The sequence below is a fragment of the Bemisia tabaci genome, chromosome 1 (genome assembly GCF_918797505.1).
Source record: "Bemisia tabaci chromosome 1, PGI_BMITA_v3".
In the NCBI taxonomy this organism is placed as follows: Eukaryota; Metazoa; Arthropoda; class Insecta; order Hemiptera; family Aleyrodidae; genus Bemisia; species Bemisia tabaci.
In genome coordinates, this window is record NC_092793.1 from 35,256,125 (window position 1) to 35,275,943 (window position 19,819).

Genomic DNA, 19,819 nt, shown 5'->3' on the forward strand with positions numbered 1-19,819 from the left:
TTCCATCCGAACGGGCAACATCGGACAGATGAACCGTTGATTTTCTGAAAGCACACATACTACTGAATATATCCACGAGCACAAAAGTTCAAGTACTGTCAATGCTTTTTTTTGCCACTCCATGAAAGTGGAAAAAAGGGTTAAAAATGAGCAGTATTTCAAAATGCAATATTCGCCACCAAAAAAAGGATTTAAAAATTTGAAAAATCAAAAATAAATAGTGCTTACCAGTAGCAATGAAGCTACCAGGAAGTAAAACGTAAAAGTAATGAGAAATAAAATTAGAATGATTAAATTGCTTGTATTTCAATAAAAAAAAAAAAAAAAAAAAAAAAAAAAAAAAAAAAATTACTTTCTTTAAGGTTTAAAAACCCGTAATGAAAAATAACGAAAAATGGCAACACAGCAACGTTGAACTAGTTTCTCTCTCGGTAAATTGATGTGTTTTGAAAATAAGCACTTGTTAATTTTTTTTGGTGCGAACTTGAGCTTGATATCCTGATTTTTTCTGGGAGATATCAAGCTGAAAGGATTTTATCCGATTTCCCGTCAAAGTGGGGCCAAAAAACCCTCTCAAAATGTTCTCCTCAAAAATTGCGCGAGGAAGAATAGTACGAATATTGCGACTATTCGCGGCGTGAATAGTCGGAATTGTGAATATTCGCACAGCCTTAAAAATAGCGTTTGAAGAGACTTCCCTAGGAAAAAAACTGGTGAAGGATAGAAAGTTTATTTTTGTTCAAAGCTTCATAACTTTGCAAATTTTTGAGTGAATCAAATAAACTTCGCGATGATCTGTAGAAAATGAGTTATTCTTTTAAGGCGATCAAAAATAGCTCTCTAGCGCCAAGTTCAAAAGTTACAGCACCAGTATCAGTTCTTTTGGGACAGCCTATGTAAATCCAAAATGATTTTTCGTAAAAAACTATAGACAAAATTTGCAAATTCAGGAGAGGGCATCATTTATCATAAAAAGATTGATCTATTCTGATATTTCATTTAACATTGGTAAGACTGATCCATTTTGAAATTTTAGCCCCATTGTTGGAGCTCAAATCATCAATTTTATTAGATTTTGGCCTGCAGCATTCATGCAGGGTGTTAAAAAAGTCCCCTACCCAGTCTAACTTTTTACCTAGTTGAGGTAGAGATTTGAAACTTGGGGGGCGTTCTTAGGTTAAAGGGAACTACTTTTTGACCCCCCTAAAATTTTCAATGGGGGGGGGGGAGGGGTAACGGATCCCAACGTTTTATTTTCAAATGGGAGGACCCCTTATGTGATACCTCCTTCGAAAGAGCATAAAAAATACAACTTTTTGTACAAACCAAAGGTCAATATTTCAAACCGTTTGAAAAGGGTAGCTTAAAGTTGAAAACAGCTGAAAATTGGTACCTAGGTTTTTTTGTCAATGAATTTGCCTCAAACTCGGTACCAGAGGAGTTTCAACACGAGAAAAACGAATTAGATGTTAGTTTTTAAAAAAACAACATTTTCAAAATGGCGGCCGGTTAAAGTTCAATATGGCCACGAATTGGCATCTCGATTATTTGCCTATGGATCTGCTCAAAACTTGAACCTAGAGATATTTGGGCATGAGATTAACAAGTATGAAATCAGAACACTAAAAAAAAAAAAAAAATTTTGGCCATTTTGAGCTTTACCGGCAGCCATTTTTAAAATGTTGGTTTCTTAAAAATCTAACGTCAAATTAGTTTTTCTTGCGTTAACATACACCCCCTCCCTCCTCGATACCCAGTTTCAGGCAAATCCATCAACAAAAAACTTGGGTGCCAATTTTCGGCCATTTTGAAATTTGGACTGCCGTCATTTTGAAACGGTTTGAGATATTGACTTCGGGTTTGCGCAAAAAGTTTTCTTTTTTTATGCTCTTTTGGACGAGGTACCACAAAAAGGGTCTTCCCTATTGAAAATAAAAAGTCAGGGTCCATTACCCCCTCAAGGGGAGCCTCCTGAAAATTTTAGGGGAGTCAAAACGTAGCTCCCTGTGATCTCAAACGTCCTCCAAGTTTCAAATCTCTGCCTCGATCAGGTAAAAAGTTAGAGGAGGAAGAAGGGGACTTTTTTAACACACTGTGTAAAAACAAGAAAAAGAACAAAAACAAATTATCATGGTAAAAGTCTGTCTAAGCTTCAATGCAAGCTCAAGTTTGTATCACAGAAATGATTTGGAGTGGAGTTATGATTTTTAAAGTAACGTAAACGTGGCATGTATAGACCTTGTTTGTTACAAGTCACAAGATTGTCAGTGTCCTCTAACCAGCATCAGGCCACGAGTTATCCGTAATTATACTTATTTATGTCTGATCCAAAGAATCTCATTTTACGGTAGTCGATGAGGGGAGATTCGAGCATGCCTATGAAGCCAAATTTGAAGAATCATTACTGCATTTAAGATGATTTTTTGGCATGAATCTGTTATTGAGTTAAAGCTTAAAAGTCTAAATTAAGAAAATTTGATTATTTCACCTTTAAGGAATTCAACAATTGCCACAGCCTAGGGTCTAAAAATCGAAAATTCGAGGTACAGCAATTTAGCTACAGTGAGCAATTGGTGATCTTCGCCCAACGCTAAGACTTGGGTGGCCAAAATCCCCCTTTTTTGAGGTTTAGCAACCAGCCTTAGAGTTTTTTTCATCGAAAAGATCAGATCTGCGTCATATGAACAATGCATTCAAATGGATCAAGCTTATTTCTCTCAGTAACCAAGAGTGTTATAATAAATTGAGAAATCTAGCCAAAATATAGTTGAGGTTGGCAGACTCAGTCCAGACCTTCTTCATGTAAAAAATTTAGTTAAGTCAACTGAGTTCACCCTTACCAGTCACGGCTTCATTGAAGGGAAGTTATACGAAAAGTGAATGGTTGTCTCCGATCTCTTTGGCATCTTAAAGTAGGGTATACTATGTTTTAAGCCAAAAATCGAAATGTGCTGTTCCAGCTTCTCAAAAAATAAACCGACTAATAGGTTTTTTTCTCAAAGAAATCACGAAATCGAAGAGATTTCCATTTTTTTCAGGGACAAATCTTATCGCAAACTAAAATTCAATTATACCGTTAAAAACTCTTGCTTTCAGCTTCCTAACTGTCTATAGTTTTTGTAATTTGGAGAAACCGGCTGCCAGCCGCCTATAAACTACATTTTACTGCAATCATATCAAGGAATTTTCCACTAACTCGGACGGCCCGTTCCCTTGCATTTATCTCGGCTATTTTTGACGTTAAAAAAAGCAAGTACACCATTAAAAAGATCACTCTCAGCTTTCTATTGGTATAATAATTTTGGAATTTTGAACAACTTAACGCCGGCACAAAGGAATTTTTTGAAACCATGTCCAAAAACGGAGAAATACAGGTGACTCCAGTCAAAGTCGATTTCTCGCCGCTCAAATGCAGCAAAATAAAAAATCAACATGTGGTTAGAAAGCTGAAATCGTCAGCTTTCGAATGGTGTCTTGGATTTTTTTTGTAGCGTTAAAAAATCTTGATTTAAAAATACAAATCTATGTCAGAGACGAAACCTTGTATTTTGGCTACACTTTTTTTGCAGGGAGGCATCTTTTAATTTTTCCCCTGTCATTTTTGGGGAGATTCTAGTCACTCTGAACATTACCCGAGAGTCCTGTGTCTCCTGTGACACATTATGAATCACACCTGTCTCAGTGAAAATGCATGGTTGCCAAATTTGGCCTTTTACATCAAAGCTTTTCCAAGTTACCAAATGTAATTATCGTGTTTTTGGCTACAAAAATGTGTCATAATAAGTGCGAGGTCAATAAAAAATAGAAAGCTAGAGTCTTTAAGAAAATATGAAAAGGCTGTCCATTGAGTTTTTTTTTTTAGTTTTTTATTATTATTTTTTTTTTTTTTGCACTTTCAATACTTCATCAGGAAAAACGTGTAAAATAAATGAAGATTTGAAATGATTTTTTTTAATTTGTTCATTCTATTGTGCTATTATTTCAGGGATATTCTTTGTTTTGTGTAATAATGTAAAATTTATTTCTGTTTGACAATCGGTTTTTTTTGTAACAAATTAGACTGATTTCGTGATTTTTTCGAGAAAAAAAATCTCTAGGTCGATTTATCTTTTGAGGAGCTGGAACAACACATTTCGAGTTTTGGCTTAAGACATAGTATACCCTTCTTGAAGATGCCGAAGAGATTGGAGAAAACTATTCACTTTTCATAGAACTTCCTTTCAACAGAGCCATGCAGTAGCTAAATTACAGCAAAATTATGGTCCAAAATGGAATGTCGGGGGGGACCTTCTTCATTCGGGCCTTCTGGACCAAGTTCTGGAGCTCCTTTCAGGAATTTGGAGGGGCCAATTTGAACAAGCTCACTTTTCCCATACAGCAGGAGACATAATGACAAAGAGATCCTTATGGAAGAAATAACGAATGAATTCAACAAAACCAAAGAATAAAAACAATGTATCATCAAACTATTTAGGAAACCAAAATAACCAAAAAGAGAGAAAAAAATCACAGGACTAAGAATGAAATAAGTATGATTTTGAAACTCATTGGCAAAAAAAAAGACGAATGAAGGTGAAAAAAACAGAAAATCAGTGCGTGCAGATCTGAAGACAAATTTCGAAAGAACTCACCTCCTTCATCTTCTGAGTCAGACATAAGAGTTTCTTGCATGGCTTCTGGTGTAATAACTTTATACTTCTCCTCTGTTGTGGTAGTAGTTGTGGTTGTGATGGTGGTTTCTGTCACGATTTTTAGAGTTTCAACTATGCTGACATATCCTAATTTTTGTGCTATGCTCAATGCTGTTTGTCCATACTGTAGAGAAAGACCGAAGATAAATTAATCGGTAAGATCAAGAAACGTAAACCATATGCAAAGTTCTTGACTGCAGTAAACCTAGGATTATCCAAACTCGTTTGTTAAAACATATTCCTTTGGCGGTCATGAAGGAAGATGTCACATCTTAGATAGAAAGTAAAGGATTATTTTAAATAGGTAAATATCGAACAAACTTGTATATAAGTGTACTAAATATGTGTATATTGATTTATATTTGAGGTATAAAATTAAAGTAATTTGCATTCATTTCATTGACTTTTCCTTCATTTTACAAAAAGTAGTGACAGACTCTGGATTATTCGAACTTTCTGTTACCAGAACTGGCCGATCGCCACATTAATTCAGATGATCGGAGGTCTACTGTATATTGTGTACAGACTGCAGTAAACGAAATTTATTATCTTCTTGAATACTTACATTTTTCTGGCAGTATGAAACAGTCTTAGAAGAACTGGTCTCTTTGGTTTACTTACATATAAAAAAGAGAAAGAATTCCACTAACTTTTGGAATTTTCACTTGTGACTTATGGATTTCCTACGAAACATAAGAGAAAGCTGAGAGCATTGGGTCATTGGAGTACTAGCACTGGAGACAAGAGGATTGCTCGTTGTAAATTTTGCCTCCTATTGTGTCCATTCTGGTATAAATAAGATATCTCATGGCAAAAGGTTGCTTTCAATCTCTTAAGAAGTCAGCTTTCTGGCAAGTCAGGAAAAAAGTTGGGAAGCTTTGTCTTCTTTATTGCTTATTTCATACTTGTCTGCTACATATCGCATCATTTAGATTCTTTTTTGCCTTTGACAGTGTCTTTAACTTAGACTCATTTTACTTTACATTTCAGGGCTCCGAGCCCTCAAAGGCCCGCTTCGCCGCCAGCGACTACTGAGCAAATAATTTTAATTGAATAACAAAAAGATGTTTCAAAGAAAAATTTCCTGCCAAACAATATTAATATTGAGAAACAGAGGGAGCAAGCTAACTATGAGGGGAATAAAAGGAAACTGAGGATGGAAGCTAGAGTCTACAACAACGCAAAGGGAAACAGCGGCGTGCAATAATCTGAGCTCTTGAGAGCAAGCTACTGAACTGATTGCAGTTAACAGCAAAATGCTCCCTGCTGCCATGCCAGCCTGACTCCCTTCCACTGGATCTCTCTTGGCTGGCGCTAGCGTTATTTCTTCATGGACAAAGCCCAATAGAATGAGAGGTAAATACTAAGATATACAGTACAACTGTTGGAATGCTTCAATTACCTTATGGTATCTTCAACATTCCGATGGCGAAGGACCAATACCGCCTATCTGCAAACTGATTTTACAGGACTAAGGAAAAACTTCATCACTTCTGTAATTTTGAGGTCAGATTTGCTATTTTTTCTATACATTACAACAGCATTACAGCTCTCTCATGTGGAATTGAAATAACTAAAAACATTAGCTTGCGTATTTTATAATTATTCCTTAGCCATTAATTTGTATTCCATAAAAATATGAATGCACTTACTAAACGAACCGTCCACTGATTTTAAAAAATACAATTAAAGTTATGGCATCCAGCCTTAAGTAAGTATCTATTATATTTACTGAGAAATGCTAATCATGCTTGAGTGTCAAGTTTTCGTTTCCTCCTCAACTTTAAAACTGTTAGTTATTAGTAACTATTTGGTTATTGTTAGGGTGTCAAAAGAATTTGGTGCACAAATATTTTCGGTGGAAGTGTTTGATTTGTGCATAAAAATGGGAACTTCTGATTCACAGAAATAAGAATACTCTACTCACATTTGTGACTGAGTTCGGTTTTGCCTTATGTTCAAGTAAAAGATTGATGATGAGATAATGGCCTTGCTGAGCTGCTTGGTGCAATGGTGTGTATCCTGATTGAGTTGTCTTGGAAACGCTAGCATTGTTGTTCAAGAGCAGACGAACCATGTTTATTTGGCCATAATGACAAGCTATGTGAAGAGGTGTAAAGCCGGTCTGCAGATAAAGGATCAAAACAAAAGTGACTTGCTGACCATTATAAAACCAGAAAAGTAAACTGAAGATGAAACTAGAAAGCAGTATCTATTTCAATTTGCAACGTTGAGAATCTCGGGTCAAACTCCGTTTTCAGAGAGGAAAATTAAATGGTATCATAACTTGGATTTCTGTAATTTTTAACTGCAAATGAAGTATATTAAATTAAGTAGTAATAAGTAGTAAGTAAGTAGTAATAAGTGGATTTATTCTTTTGAAATATGAAGCAGGATATGGGAACACTGCAATCGAGATGCGCGTCAGTTAAAAGGGTGAATTAAATAACAGAGAATTTCACCTTTCCTTGGCTTTTCTTTATGCCTATAAATTTTATTTCCTAGCATGATTTGCCAGTCTCTGCAAAAATCTTTTTGGCTTGGCAGAGTTGCCAAATGGAAACTTTCAAAATGCTATGACAGGTTTTGGTTCAGACCAATGTTTGCGATCTTTGTGTTTTCTTGGTTTGAAGAAGGAATGTCTTTATTTCAAAAACTAAAAAATGCACGTAATGGGATTTAAAAATGACACCTTTCAATTTAAACCTCAAATATCTTAGTTCGTGCTATTTTAAACAATTTTCAGTAAAAACAGAACTTGCATATTTTTTTTGTTGGGCAGATACTCAGATTTACAGGTTATGACCTGTCACTCCCCCTAACGCCCTCCCAAACTTTTTGGGAATCTGAAAATTTGAGAAACTTGCGAAAACAAAAATATCTAATTTGAGAAAATTTCATCGCAACACTCTTTTTGTTTCCTTTACTGACATCGCTACTGTAGCCACTCTTCCCACTCTCATCTTTGCCAAGATCACTCTCAGCAGACCAATAGCCCTGCGTCCACTGGTCAAAATGGAGGATCAAAATGAATCGATATAAACGATACATCCGAAACTGGTCCGTCAAATTTGAGCCGCTCCATCCACTACGCTACTGAAAAATCGCCAGAGCTAGCTCCTGATTGGTCCAGCAGCATTGTTGTGCTTGGAGTGCACATAACCTCAAACCAATATAAATCTTTAGTGCAGGAGCAGTGAAAGTGAAAACAAAATAAAAATGGAAAATTATGAAGTTCTGGTCGCCTTATGCACGCACGAGTCACGTAGCAAAGAAGAAAAAGAGCTGCGAGGGTTATGCTTTCCATCATTTTCTGGTTGCAATGGCTGTTGAACAAAATAGAGTTGCGCAGCTCTATTTTGAGTTGCAACACTCATCAATCGCATCAAGTCTCAACGTTGAGCCATTTTGAGCTTCCATTTTGACAAGTGGAGACAGCGCTTGCTACTTCCTTCCCCTCTCAAAGTCTTTTCATTATCAGATTAAGAGACTAGCAAATGTTGGCTGCAGTCAGAAAATACTCGGATCATGATGAAGTATAATCCAGTCAGAAATTGCTTGGTACAGGAAATTGGTGCTTGGAAGTGAGGATTAAATCTAATTGCAATCTGATCATTTTAATGTGATGTGCAATACATTAGTGGATACAGAATCGATCAAAAAATTCTTTTGACACATTTCCCTACACATAAAGCATAGGTTTTCTGAATATTTGCAAGTTTGGAAAATGCCAACACGGCAAGTTTGAATTTATTGAGCACCCACAAATTAGACAATAACTTACAAAACACATTCTTAGGCTCTTTTGAGGTACATCACAACTAGAAATCTTAGTTTGTTGCGGATCCATGGCTGTTTTGAGGTTTCAACCTGGCAATGCTGCCACACTTTTAAAAGGGGAATTCATCCTAATGATGAAACCTTCAGTAAAAGGGGTGTCATCTACTGGAGCGCATGCACAAATTTGAGGCGAATCAGAGGGTAGAAAAAAGTCACCATTTTTAAATGACTTCATTCAACAACAGTATCGGATCAAGATAAGTGTCATTAAGTTCTCTTGGCTGCTGAACACTTTATTCTCTTGTATTGATTGTAACTTTTGGGTGGGAGTTCTGAAGCCATCATGAAGAGGCAACAAATATTACATTTTTTAAAATTTATTTCTATTTATGAAAAAATGGATGAATAGACAAGGTATGAATTTAAGCATTCTGATACAAGTATCCTATTCAAAATGTTGCATAGCACTCGATTTGGGCAATGGAAGTTGCTGTAATCAACTCATAACCAAGATATCAGTGTTTTTATTTATGACAGATTACAAAATATTTAATTTCCCACTTAAAGGAAAAACTGGAGGCTACGAAAATCAAATCACAAGCTACAATGGTTGGGGCAGGCCTTCAAATCTAGCAAGATTCCCTCCCTGCCCTGTCTGGTTCCAAATGTAAATAACTGATTGACAGTTGAGCCAAAGCGCCGAGATTGAGGTTGTAATGTTTTCATACCACGATACTGTTATTGTACCATTCAGTGTGAGATTTATCTTAAGCAGTTGATTGGTTTTTTCAAAGGCAGGATGTTCGATTTCATGCATCGAGAAACATCATCATCTTGGTTAGGAGTTACTTCCAATAATTTGCTTCCCACAAATTGTGTTTTTGGTGAAATTTTGATGAGAAAACACAAATCATACTGCTAACATTTGTAACTTGTCTAGTGGTCTATAAATACGATTGATGGTTGAAAATGGAAATTTCTGATAAAACTTAATGCTGAAAAATCTGATGGTGAAAAATCTGAAAGTGAAGATATTCTTATGAAGACACAATGGCAATCAAGAGCCTGCACCAGCACTGTGAAGGAGTGTAAAAATGAGTATTTGTAGCTATTTCATGTAATTCACGGCTGAAGATACACTCATTTATTGTGCAGTTGCAAAGAAATTAATCGAACTCTGACAATTTTTGTTCGCGTTGTTGGTGACAAGTTTTTATGCATTAATTGAGAGATGGCATAGCTTTAAGCTTAAGGGTAATCACCAGGAATGAAAAATGATGTACCTTTGTTACAGAATCTACTTTAGAATCATTCTTTATCAAAATATGAGCAACAGTAACTTTGTCCTCTTGAGCACACAAATGCAATGGTGTCAACCCGTTCTGCAACGAACAAAAGAAAATAAAAATTAATTTAAGAGTGCAATGAAACAAATTTGAAATAAATACATACAAAATCTTTACTGAATAAGCCTAATCTATAGTCTTCAAACTTGACGGACTACAGACGTCAGACTAGAGAGGTGAGAATGCAATTTTTAACACATTGAAATCACGATATTTTTATTCATCCACGAGGCCAGGAATACTTTTGACTCTATTTGCTGCAAAGTCTATCCAAAGAGCCTTGAAGATTATACATTTGAACTTCTGTAAGTTTGCAATACCCTTTTATTCTCGTTTTTCCTGCATTAAATAGGGGAAAAAATCAATAGCAACTCTGCCCAGCATCAAGAGCTGTTGAAAATAGATCTCGTCTTGATGATACTTAAACAGTATGTATTTAGTCAAACATATATATATATATATATATATATATATACCTTAGCATGATGATTAGGATCTGCTTTGTGCTCAATCAGCAATGAGGCCATGTCAGAATGACCCTCTTGCGCTGCCAAATGCAAGGGGGTGAAACCAGCTTTTGATTCCGCATTAGGACTTGCATTATATTCCAGTAAAGTTGTTGCTATATCCATCTGAAATAGAGTTCAGAGCTACATATCAACAAGTACTTTGATTCAGAGTTCAGTTTCATTTGAAAAATGCCAAGTTTTTAAAATATTAGACGACTTATGCAGCCTTGCTTGTTAAATCATCAGCATGTTTCTACCTCAAAGGGGGCCATCTTCTTGGGGGGTCAAAATGTTTGCCCCTCCCTCAGGGGGACGGGGGTGCCCCCAACTATTTTTTTCAATTGGTAACCCCTCTCTTGTGATACATCATTGGAAAGAACATTAAAAACTAAGAATTTTGGTGCGAACCGCAGAGCAATATTTTAATTTTTGACCAAGTTATGATAGATCAGAAGTCAACTTTGACCAATTTTCAAAAAATCATAACTCCCATTCAAATTATCGTGGAGAAAAAAATAAAATGGGAAAATTTAGCAAATTGTAAGCACTTTTAAGTAAAAATCACAGAAATCACCTCAAACTAATTTTAAGGGGGGGGGGGCTCGGACCCCCAAATACGCCAGTTAAAAGGTCATACAATTTTCCTGCAAAATGAGCCAATTTTCCCTAACTTTGCCTCAAAATATCTCAGTAAGTTCAAGATTAGTTCAACATTGTGTTTTCAAATTTCCAAATTTCGAGCAGAAGTTTAAAAAAACGAAATGACGATCAAATTTCATCACCTTAATTATCGTTTTTTTTTTAAACTTCTGCTCGAAATTTGGGAACTTGAAAACACAATGTTGAACTAATTTTGAACTTACTGAGATACGTTGAGGCAAAGTTAGGGAAAATTGGCTCATTTTGCAGGAAAATTGTATGACCTTTTAACTGGCGTATTTGGGGGTCCGAACCCCCCCTTAAAATTAGTTTGAGGTAATTTCTGTGATTTTTACTTAAAAAAGCTTACAATTTTCTAAATTTTCCCGTTTTATTTTTATTATACGATAATTTGAACGAAAGTTATGATTTTCAGAGAATTGGTTAAATTTGACTTTTGATCGGTCAAAAATTAAGATATTGATCTGCGGTTTGCGCCAAAATTCTTAGTTTTTAATGTTCTTTCAAATGATGTATAACAAGATAGGGGTTACCATTTGAAAAAAAAAGTTGGGGGCACTCCAGTCCCCCCTGAGGGAGGGACAAACACTCTGACCCCCCTAGAAGATGGCCCCCTTTGAGATAGAAACAAACCCAAAGTTTCGTTTGTCTATCTCTAACCGTTCAAAAGTTACCGGGGGGGGGGGGGGATACAGACTTTTGGAAAACCCTGTATGCTATTAATATTTGATAGCTCGGCTTTGGCCGTTGAAGACCTGCTGAAGGCGCTTAGGCATGGACCTAACTTTTATTTTAAAGGGACCCATTTTTCATTCAATGTGTTCACATTGTGGCTCACACATCACATTTCACAATACTAATATGGTGTGGTGAAGAATGGGAAAAAGATATGGAACTTGAGGTAAGCCTCAAAGGCGTGCAGTTATCAGTGACAGAACCAACCGTGAAAGTAGAGGAAGAGGAAAAGAGCGAGAAAATAAACATAAGATTCCCAATTGCTGATAAGTTGTGAGTCTAGAGTTGATGCGAGAGCTATTATTCTGTGGCCACTATAGCGGTGCACTAAAGTGTATTTACGAGGAACAGGAACGACAATCCCGCTTGTACAAATGACATCATTTGAATAAAGTAACTTCTGTTTGATCTGTTTTAAAAGTACTTGTTAATAAATCCTATATGAAGGAGTTGATGTCTGACTTTCCTCTTACGGAAATAGTTTTCAAAGTAAGAATTTGAAGACAAAACATGTGACTTACAAAGGCTGTCCCAAAACAACTGACAGTAAGGCTGTAATTAAGAAACTTTAATAGATATCGACACGCGGTTTGAGGGAGGTGGTAGCTCATACTCTTAGCTCTTAAACGAGCCTAAGTTGAGCTAGTTTGGTTAAAAACTCAACGAGTTACATCAATTTTCCCGAAACGTGTAAAAAAAACCCTTACAGAATTCTTCGGTAATTTTTCATTCCGTTAACTTTAAGTTTCCACTTGTCTTGATGCAAGTTTGAACTTGTCAGCAAGTGTTTCCATCACAACCGAGAAGTTTGTTTTTGTTTGCAAAGTCAGTTCAGTGAAATCGTCCGGCTTGATAACGCGTGTTTTTGTGTATCGTCATGAGTTCACTCGCGGAGTTGAAACAAGAGCAACAATACGCAATTCGATATTGCGTTCGCCGTGAATTATCTGCTCCTGAAACTGTAAATGAAATGACAGTGACTTACGGACAAAATCGAATTGGTGAACGCACCATTTATAGGTGGCACAAAGCCTTTTCCGAAGGTCGAGAGTCGGCGGCTTTCATTCCGCAGGGGGGCCGGCCGTCAACTTCCGCAACGGAGGAAAACATCGGTACGGTGGCTGCGGTGATTCGAGAGGACCGGCGTTTATCCGTTCGTACTTTGCAAGAACTGCTTGACATTTCCAAAAGCTTAATTCGCAGAATTTTGCGGGACAATTTGAAAATGCGACGTGTTTCGTCAACTTGGGTGCCGCATCCTCTGACAAGTGAGCAATCAAAAATCCTGTAGGGGTTTTTTTTTTTACACGTTTTGGGAAAATTGATGTAACTCGTTGAGTTTTTAACCAAACTAGCTCAACTTAGGCTCGTTTAAGAGCTAAGAGTATGAGCTACGTCTTCCCAACAAACCGCATGTCAATAACTATTAAAGTTCCCGAATGACAGCCTTACTGTCAGTTTTTTCAGGACAGCCTTTGTATTTTCCTAGTACAGAACTTGTTTCGTAACCCATTAATGTAAATTTACCTGGCTTTTCTTTGCTGCAATGTGTAGTGGAGTGTGCCCATTTTTGGCTGTTGCATGAGGAGACGCTCCTTTGTCCAGGAGAAGCAAAGCAATATCTGAATTGTTATAATGACTAGCCACGTACAGAGGAGTCACACCATTCTAAGACAAAAAAAAGTTAAAATAAAGGAATAATTCTAAGAGATGACAGGTGGTGGCAGATCCAGGGGAAGCCAGAGGCGCAATCAAGGATGTACAGCCAATAGATTGGTGGTGATCTGTAAAAAGGCATCCCCCACAAAAAATAATTCTTACACACAGTGGGTTTTAACTAAATCTAATTAAGAAAATGGAAGTCCCCATGTCTGCAAGCGGAAAAGCACAGCGTAACACCTCAGGAAAACATCCCCGCTGAAAAGAAAATCATTCGTTGGGCCGTTTTTTTTTTGCCCCCCCAAGCCAAAATGGCGGCCGATATGCGCCGCCGCAGGGTGCAAATGTTACAACTCCCTCACAATGTCAAGTGACACATCGATTCCTATGTAATTTTGATCGTAGAATCCGAATATGAGGTTAGAAATCCCTCACAACCAAAAGGGATCGCGCAAATTCAAGATGGCGGCCAAAAATAGGCCCCGGAGTAAAAATTCTCAATTCCAGCTTTTGGTGACGAAAGAGATGTCTTTTTTTATGTTTTTTGGGTCATGGGATCCAAATTTGAGGTCAAAAAGTCCCTTCTGCCGACAGGGATCCCTCAAATCCAAAATGGCTTCCATTTTGGGGCTGACATATTATTTCCGAAAGACGCGTGTAGTCGAGTGAGGTGTCTTTTTACATGTTTTTGGACCATATGATCAGAAACTGGGAGCCAAACTGTGTCCCTGTGGGCCGGAAGGTAAGATTTGTCCCTTAGCACCTTGATTGTAACGTTTTTATCAACTATTTAAATAAAAACTCAGAATTTCACTGTTTTCACTGTTTCACTGTTCAAAGAAGATTATTTTTGTTTTGTTCCTATTTCTCTTGCGCTAGTTTTTTTGTGAAGCAGGGGACTATAGCCCCTGCTAGACAAAAAGGTCAAACATTATTTGTAAGAATAGAGCATTCTTAGTGTGGTTGGCGCCGTTCTAACAGTGAAATTCTGAGTTTTTATTTAAATAGTTGATAAAAACGTTACAATCAAGGTGCTAAGGGACAAATCTTACCTTCCGGCCCACAGGGACACAGTTTGGATCCCAGTTTCTGATCATGTGGTCCAAAAAACATGTAAGAAGACACCTCACTCGACTACACGCGTCTTTCGGAAATAATATGTCAGCCCCAAAATGGAAGCCATTTTGGATTTGAGGGATCCCTGTCGGCAGAAGGGAATTTTTGACCTCAAATTTGGATCCTATGACCCCAAAAACATAAAAAAAGACATCTCACTCGTCACCAAAAGCTGGAATTGAGAATTTTTACTCCGGGGCCTATTTTTGGCCGCCATCTTGAATTTGCGCGATCCCTTTTGGTTGTGAGGGATTTCTGACCTCATATTCGGATTCTACAATCAAAATTACATAGGAATCGATGTGCCACTTGACATTGTGAGGGAGTTGTAACATTTGCACCCCGCGGCGGCGCATATCGGCCGCCTTTTGGCTTGGGGGGGCAAAAAAAAACGGCCCAACGAATGATTTTCTTTTCAGCGGGGATGTTTTCCTGAGGTGTTTCGCTGTTCTTTTCCGCTTTCAGACATGGGGACTTTCATTTTCTTAATTAGATTTAGTTAAAACCCACTGTGTACACCCTCTTAATCTGCTACAATATTCTCTGAAAATTGAAGGCCTAATTTTGGCAGACTTGCCAAGTTAAAACATTGGTGAAAATCGCTGGAAAAACGATTAAAGTCACAGCTTCCACCGTGATTCTTGCTCCTTGGAGTGGCAAAAGTACCCCCTGGCAAATTAATTGTTACACTTCTTCAGTTTCTTAGAAGCAGGGTCTCCCAAAATAAAAACTCTAATTTTGACATACTTGCGAAATTAGGTAAAATATGGCAAAAATTACAAAGATTTCATATAAATCAAGCTATTTAGCCTGGACATGGGCTTAATACTAAAATGGACTCCACCCCTCATCCAAAAAACATATCTTTCTTCATAATAAATTATAAAACTGGCCCCTAAAAACTGAAACCTGATTTCCTGAGTGTTTGAACATCACTTAAAAAAAAGGAAGAAAAATTCTTGAAAGACCATCCCCTGATCGTATATAATAAATAACTTCAAATACTTCTGAATCGTACAGAAAATCCTCCAAAGATACTAAAAAGAGATGCATGTAGCATACAAAAACAAAAAAATTCAGAGCCGCATGCGAAAATGCACCACACAAAACACTGGTTAGTATGACTGTTTTGGCTCGACGTCAACAACGAAGAAACAATCATGGTGACCAGCCAAGGTGATGAATAAGATTAACGGCCCGTACATAAATATTTTTAGTAGAACAGTTTCATTCATGAAACATCGTTTCAACAAAGGTTTCCAGAAGAGCATGCAATTTGGCTGGAATAAAAATGATTGAACATAAGATTTGTGCATGAAGTAAGCAAAATTTCAACATTAACCCACCCTTCCATGAGCATCAATCGCAGCCTCTTTTTGCAGCAGAAGTCTAGCTACTTTTATGCTTCCATATTTAGCGGCTAGATGGAGAGGCGTCAGTCCTTTTTTTGTTGTAGCTGTCGAAGACGCACAGTTTTCCAATAAAACTGAGGCCACCTAAACACACACCGTACCACACACCATTTAATCACTGATGAAAGCAAGATTCATCAAGTCATTGAGTAATTTGAAAATTTCTAGAAACAGTGAGTTCTACAGTTTCTTTTCCAAAATATTAACGATAAATGAATTCAATAAAAAAGAATGTGTTTGTCACACAGATTTTCGAAGAGCTGAAAAATTAAAAATTGGCCCAATACTTTACTGGGAAAGTCTGTTTTACTAGATCAACCTTTTCTCTATACAGGTCGAAAAATGGAATTTTTGAATGAATGTATTACTTAAGAGGGGTTTTCTATATTCTGCTGCAACTACTCAGAATTTGTTCCAATATTTTGTGTGGGACACTTTTCCCCAGGCTCCACACTGGCTAAATTTAGCCCCTGGTAATTTTTACCTTTTCCTTGAGCTGAAATCAAGACTCGGTGGTAGGAAGTTGGTCACTGATGATCTGGTCAGCAACAAAGCAGTCACTTTTTGGATTCGAAGTAAAATCTAGGAGCTTGCATTAGAGAAATGAAGCACTGATGCCTGAGGGGTTTGGATGAACAATAAAACCAATAGAATGAGGTAGGCTCTTTTCAACATATATTTCATAGGAGGGTCGATTCGTTTTTAAAGTTATGATACTTGCCTGGACAAAGGATTTTCATTTTTGAACCAGTGCAGAGAGGAGGTTTGTCCAGTAAAACGACTTTCTCAGCAAACACAATCCAACTTCTTTCTTCGTTAAAGAGTTGAGAGTATGGCATTCAGATTTTGAGCGTGCCATTAGGGCGCGCGGAAATCACTCAACTCACTCGGAATCTCTCGGAAATCACTCGGGTGTAGTGAAGTGCAACACTCCGATCAACCAATGCTATTCAATGGGCCGTCCAAATTTTTTTTCGTCGGATCCGTTTTTCGTGTTTGAGCCGTTACACTCATGAGCCGTGATGGTCATTCACCAAAAAACCGAATCGACTTCCGAGGGGAAACCCTAGAGAACATTTTCCCGTCAAAAACCACATTATTTTATTTGACAGAAAGCTCAAATAAGCTTTTCTACCCACAGATGACTCAAATATAGAAGCTTAAATCCCGCCGCAACTTTGTAGCCAATGAGCGTCTTTGATGTATGTTCTTGTTTGATCAACAGCGAGTGAACAAAAGTTGGCTCTTAAGAGGCCGCTAAAAAATAATGACCATTGTACAAGGTGGAAAATTGCTCTGGAGGACCCATTACGGCTATAGAAGCTAAAATCAGAACGACATTCTGAACGATTAATTGATTTAATGCATGAAAACAAATATTGCCTCAGCTCAATTGCCGTGATAGCGAATGCATGCAGAGATGAACCTCGAGACACTTAAAGCATGTGCTATGTATGGCTCATACAGAAATGCGCTTGATCCTTTCTTTATTATCACGGCAGCTGCTGACGCGCCGCCGAGGTCAACTCCAGAGAAGCTCTGCCCACTGTCTGTCTCTGAAATACTCCTAATGTAAAAGAGGGTGTTGTTCCTTTTGAAGAATTGGAAAAGCGGGATATTAAATTCTATCAAACAGACCTACGTGGCAACTGAATGCGGGGTTCATGAGCCGGGGGCATGGGGCAAGAGCGTTGTGGACAAGGCTCATGAGTTAAATGGCAGCGGCGGGGATGGCGATCTCCCCCTCTCCCCGGGCTTCGTCATTGCCGCTGACGTTACTGGCGCATTATTGTTCTCATTCACTCTTACGGCCAGAGAACTAGCGAGCAGACCCCATATTTCTCACCTCCACATAGGTCTGCTTGATAGAAATACGTCCAATTTTTCGTACTTCCCAGCCTGCCATGGTAGCTGGGTCGGCTAGATCACCGCTTGTTGACTGGCGATAGAACCCAACATTGAGGCAGGGGTTCAAGTCCTGCCAGGGAGATCATTTCTTTAGTGATTGTATTGAATGTTTTAGACCAATCGAAAATAATTAATACTAGATAAAAAACGTGCGAACATTTTCTCATGAGTTAATAAGCTAAATAAAAATACTGGAATATACTTCCTTCATACAATCAGCCACAGGTTCACCCAAATCAATGATGTTATTTTCTTTTTTCAATAAAGTTAATTTTTATTAAACGTTTATGAATCAATAAGTTCTCTTAAATTTAGCGAAAAGTACCAAATGATACGATGAAAATAATATGAGAATGATGACATGAAAATAGTATGTCTCCACGCTACTTCCGCACACATTTCCAACATATTGTTGTTGGATAAATCTTTTTTTTTTTTTTTTTTTATGGAATTTATTTACCATGAAATGTTTTGAAAATATAAGACAGAGTTTATTTTCCGAACAACCTTCGCATTTTAAAGTTTACTCTTACTGCTTTTCAGAACTTATTGAGTCAAACTTATTGGATGAAAAATTAGCTGAATATCTGCCAGATTTTCTATTGCTATTTTCTTTAAATGAGACTGACTTACAATCAAACAAACTTTTTTAAAACCTTTCACCACAAAAGTAATACTCAACTTACTTTTTTGGAAATTATTTTGAATGCCCAAAAAAATGTGCCCAACACAATCTCTCTTAAAAACATTAGACTTTTTTTCAGGCCTCTGGGTCTTCTTTGCCTGAATTCAACTGATTAAACTGGCAAAGAGTGTCTACTCAAACTGGCCGGCTAAAAATGAGCAATTCTAGAGTACCTAATTTTTCAATACTTATTAAGGAAATTTAGTACTTCATCAGTACCTATGTGTGATAAAGAGGACTTAAGGCCTCCATAGGCGATCAAATTCCCGAACCAATTCCGATCAAAGTAGCATCAAAGGGTCAGGAGTCATCAGTCTTGAACTCATTAATTTGCTTCATTTTAAAATGAAAACTTGGCAGAAATGTTTCCTGTGGCAGGAAATGATGAATGATGGCACTCCGTTCTGATCTTACTTTGAACAAAAAAGTGCGGCCAGTCAAAATTTGATGGTAGATGGTGACCACCAGTCATTAGCATGTCTACTTTGATCGGAATTGGTTCGGAATTTGATCGTCTATGCAGGGCTTTAATCACGAAATTCCAAGCTCATTGGTGGCCTGTAGATCAACTGGCTTCACAATTACAGCAGGCGAATACTGCACCCAAAATGAATATGCAAAGGATTGCATACTTTTCAGGTTGTCTTAAAACACACGTCTGGTATGAAGTGAAAAATTCCAGATCTCCTGCAGAATTTTCGTACTTTTTCAGTACTTCCTGGCCGCATTTAAAGATTAAGAACTAATTTTAAACTTTCCGGGCCAGCAGACGTCCTGATGACGGCGTACATTCAAGATCATCAAACTTTTCATTTTAAAATGAAAAAAAAGGAAAAAAGTTAAGCTTACCTCTTCTTGACCTTCTTTAGCCGCAATATGCAAAGGCGTGTAGGAATCTTTGGTTGTTGCATTAACAGAAGCTCCATGTTGAAGGAGCAGCATTACAATATCAGAATTGCCTAGTCGGCAGGCGACGTGAAGGGGAGTCTGATCTTCTCTAGCTTGTGCATCAACACTTGCACCATTCCTTAACAGAATCCTGACTATGTCTGTTTGGTTGGCTCTAGCTGCTAAATGTAAAGGAGTTTCACCTCGCACAGTAGGAACATCTGGATTTGCATCATGTTGCAGTAAGTAGATTGCTATGTTCATACATCCCATGAAACTTGCTACATGCAGTGGCGTGAGCCCAGACTGAAAATGGGAATTATCAATTGAAATGCAAATATTACATTTGTTTCGGACATTACACTTTTATTTTCAGATCAATTACAAGCTTGCAAAAATCTAAAAGAGAGAGAGGTTTTCAAGGAATGGT

The 19,819-nt window shown here is 37.5% G+C and overlaps 1 protein-coding gene across 13 annotated transcripts in view; it reads right to left on the minus strand.

Moving 5' to 3' along the window:
• The window catches only part of LOC109042363 (uncharacterized), a 270,886-nt gene that overhangs the window by 128,143 nt on the left and 122,924 nt on the right, over positions 1–19,819 (minus strand). For all 13 annotated transcript variants that reach the window (XR_011899858.1, XM_072300324.1, XM_072300329.1 and 10 more), the window contains exons 9-15: positions 19,351–19,695; positions 15,843–15,992; positions 13,249–13,389; positions 10,294–10,449; positions 9,755–9,853; positions 6,619–6,816; positions 4,632–4,815 (exon numbers count right to left, since the gene is read on the minus strand). Coding sequence is in view for 12 of the 13 variants with exons in the window: in XM_072300324.1 (XP_072156425.1) it covers positions 4,632–4,815; positions 6,619–6,816; positions 9,755–9,853; positions 10,294–10,449; positions 13,249–13,389; positions 15,843–15,992; positions 19,351–19,695 (1,273 nt within the window). In the remaining variant the exon portion in view is untranslated. The remainder of the gene's footprint in view (positions 1–4,631; positions 4,816–6,618; positions 6,817–9,754; positions 9,854–10,293; positions 10,450–13,248; positions 13,390–15,842; positions 15,993–19,350; positions 19,696–19,819) is intronic.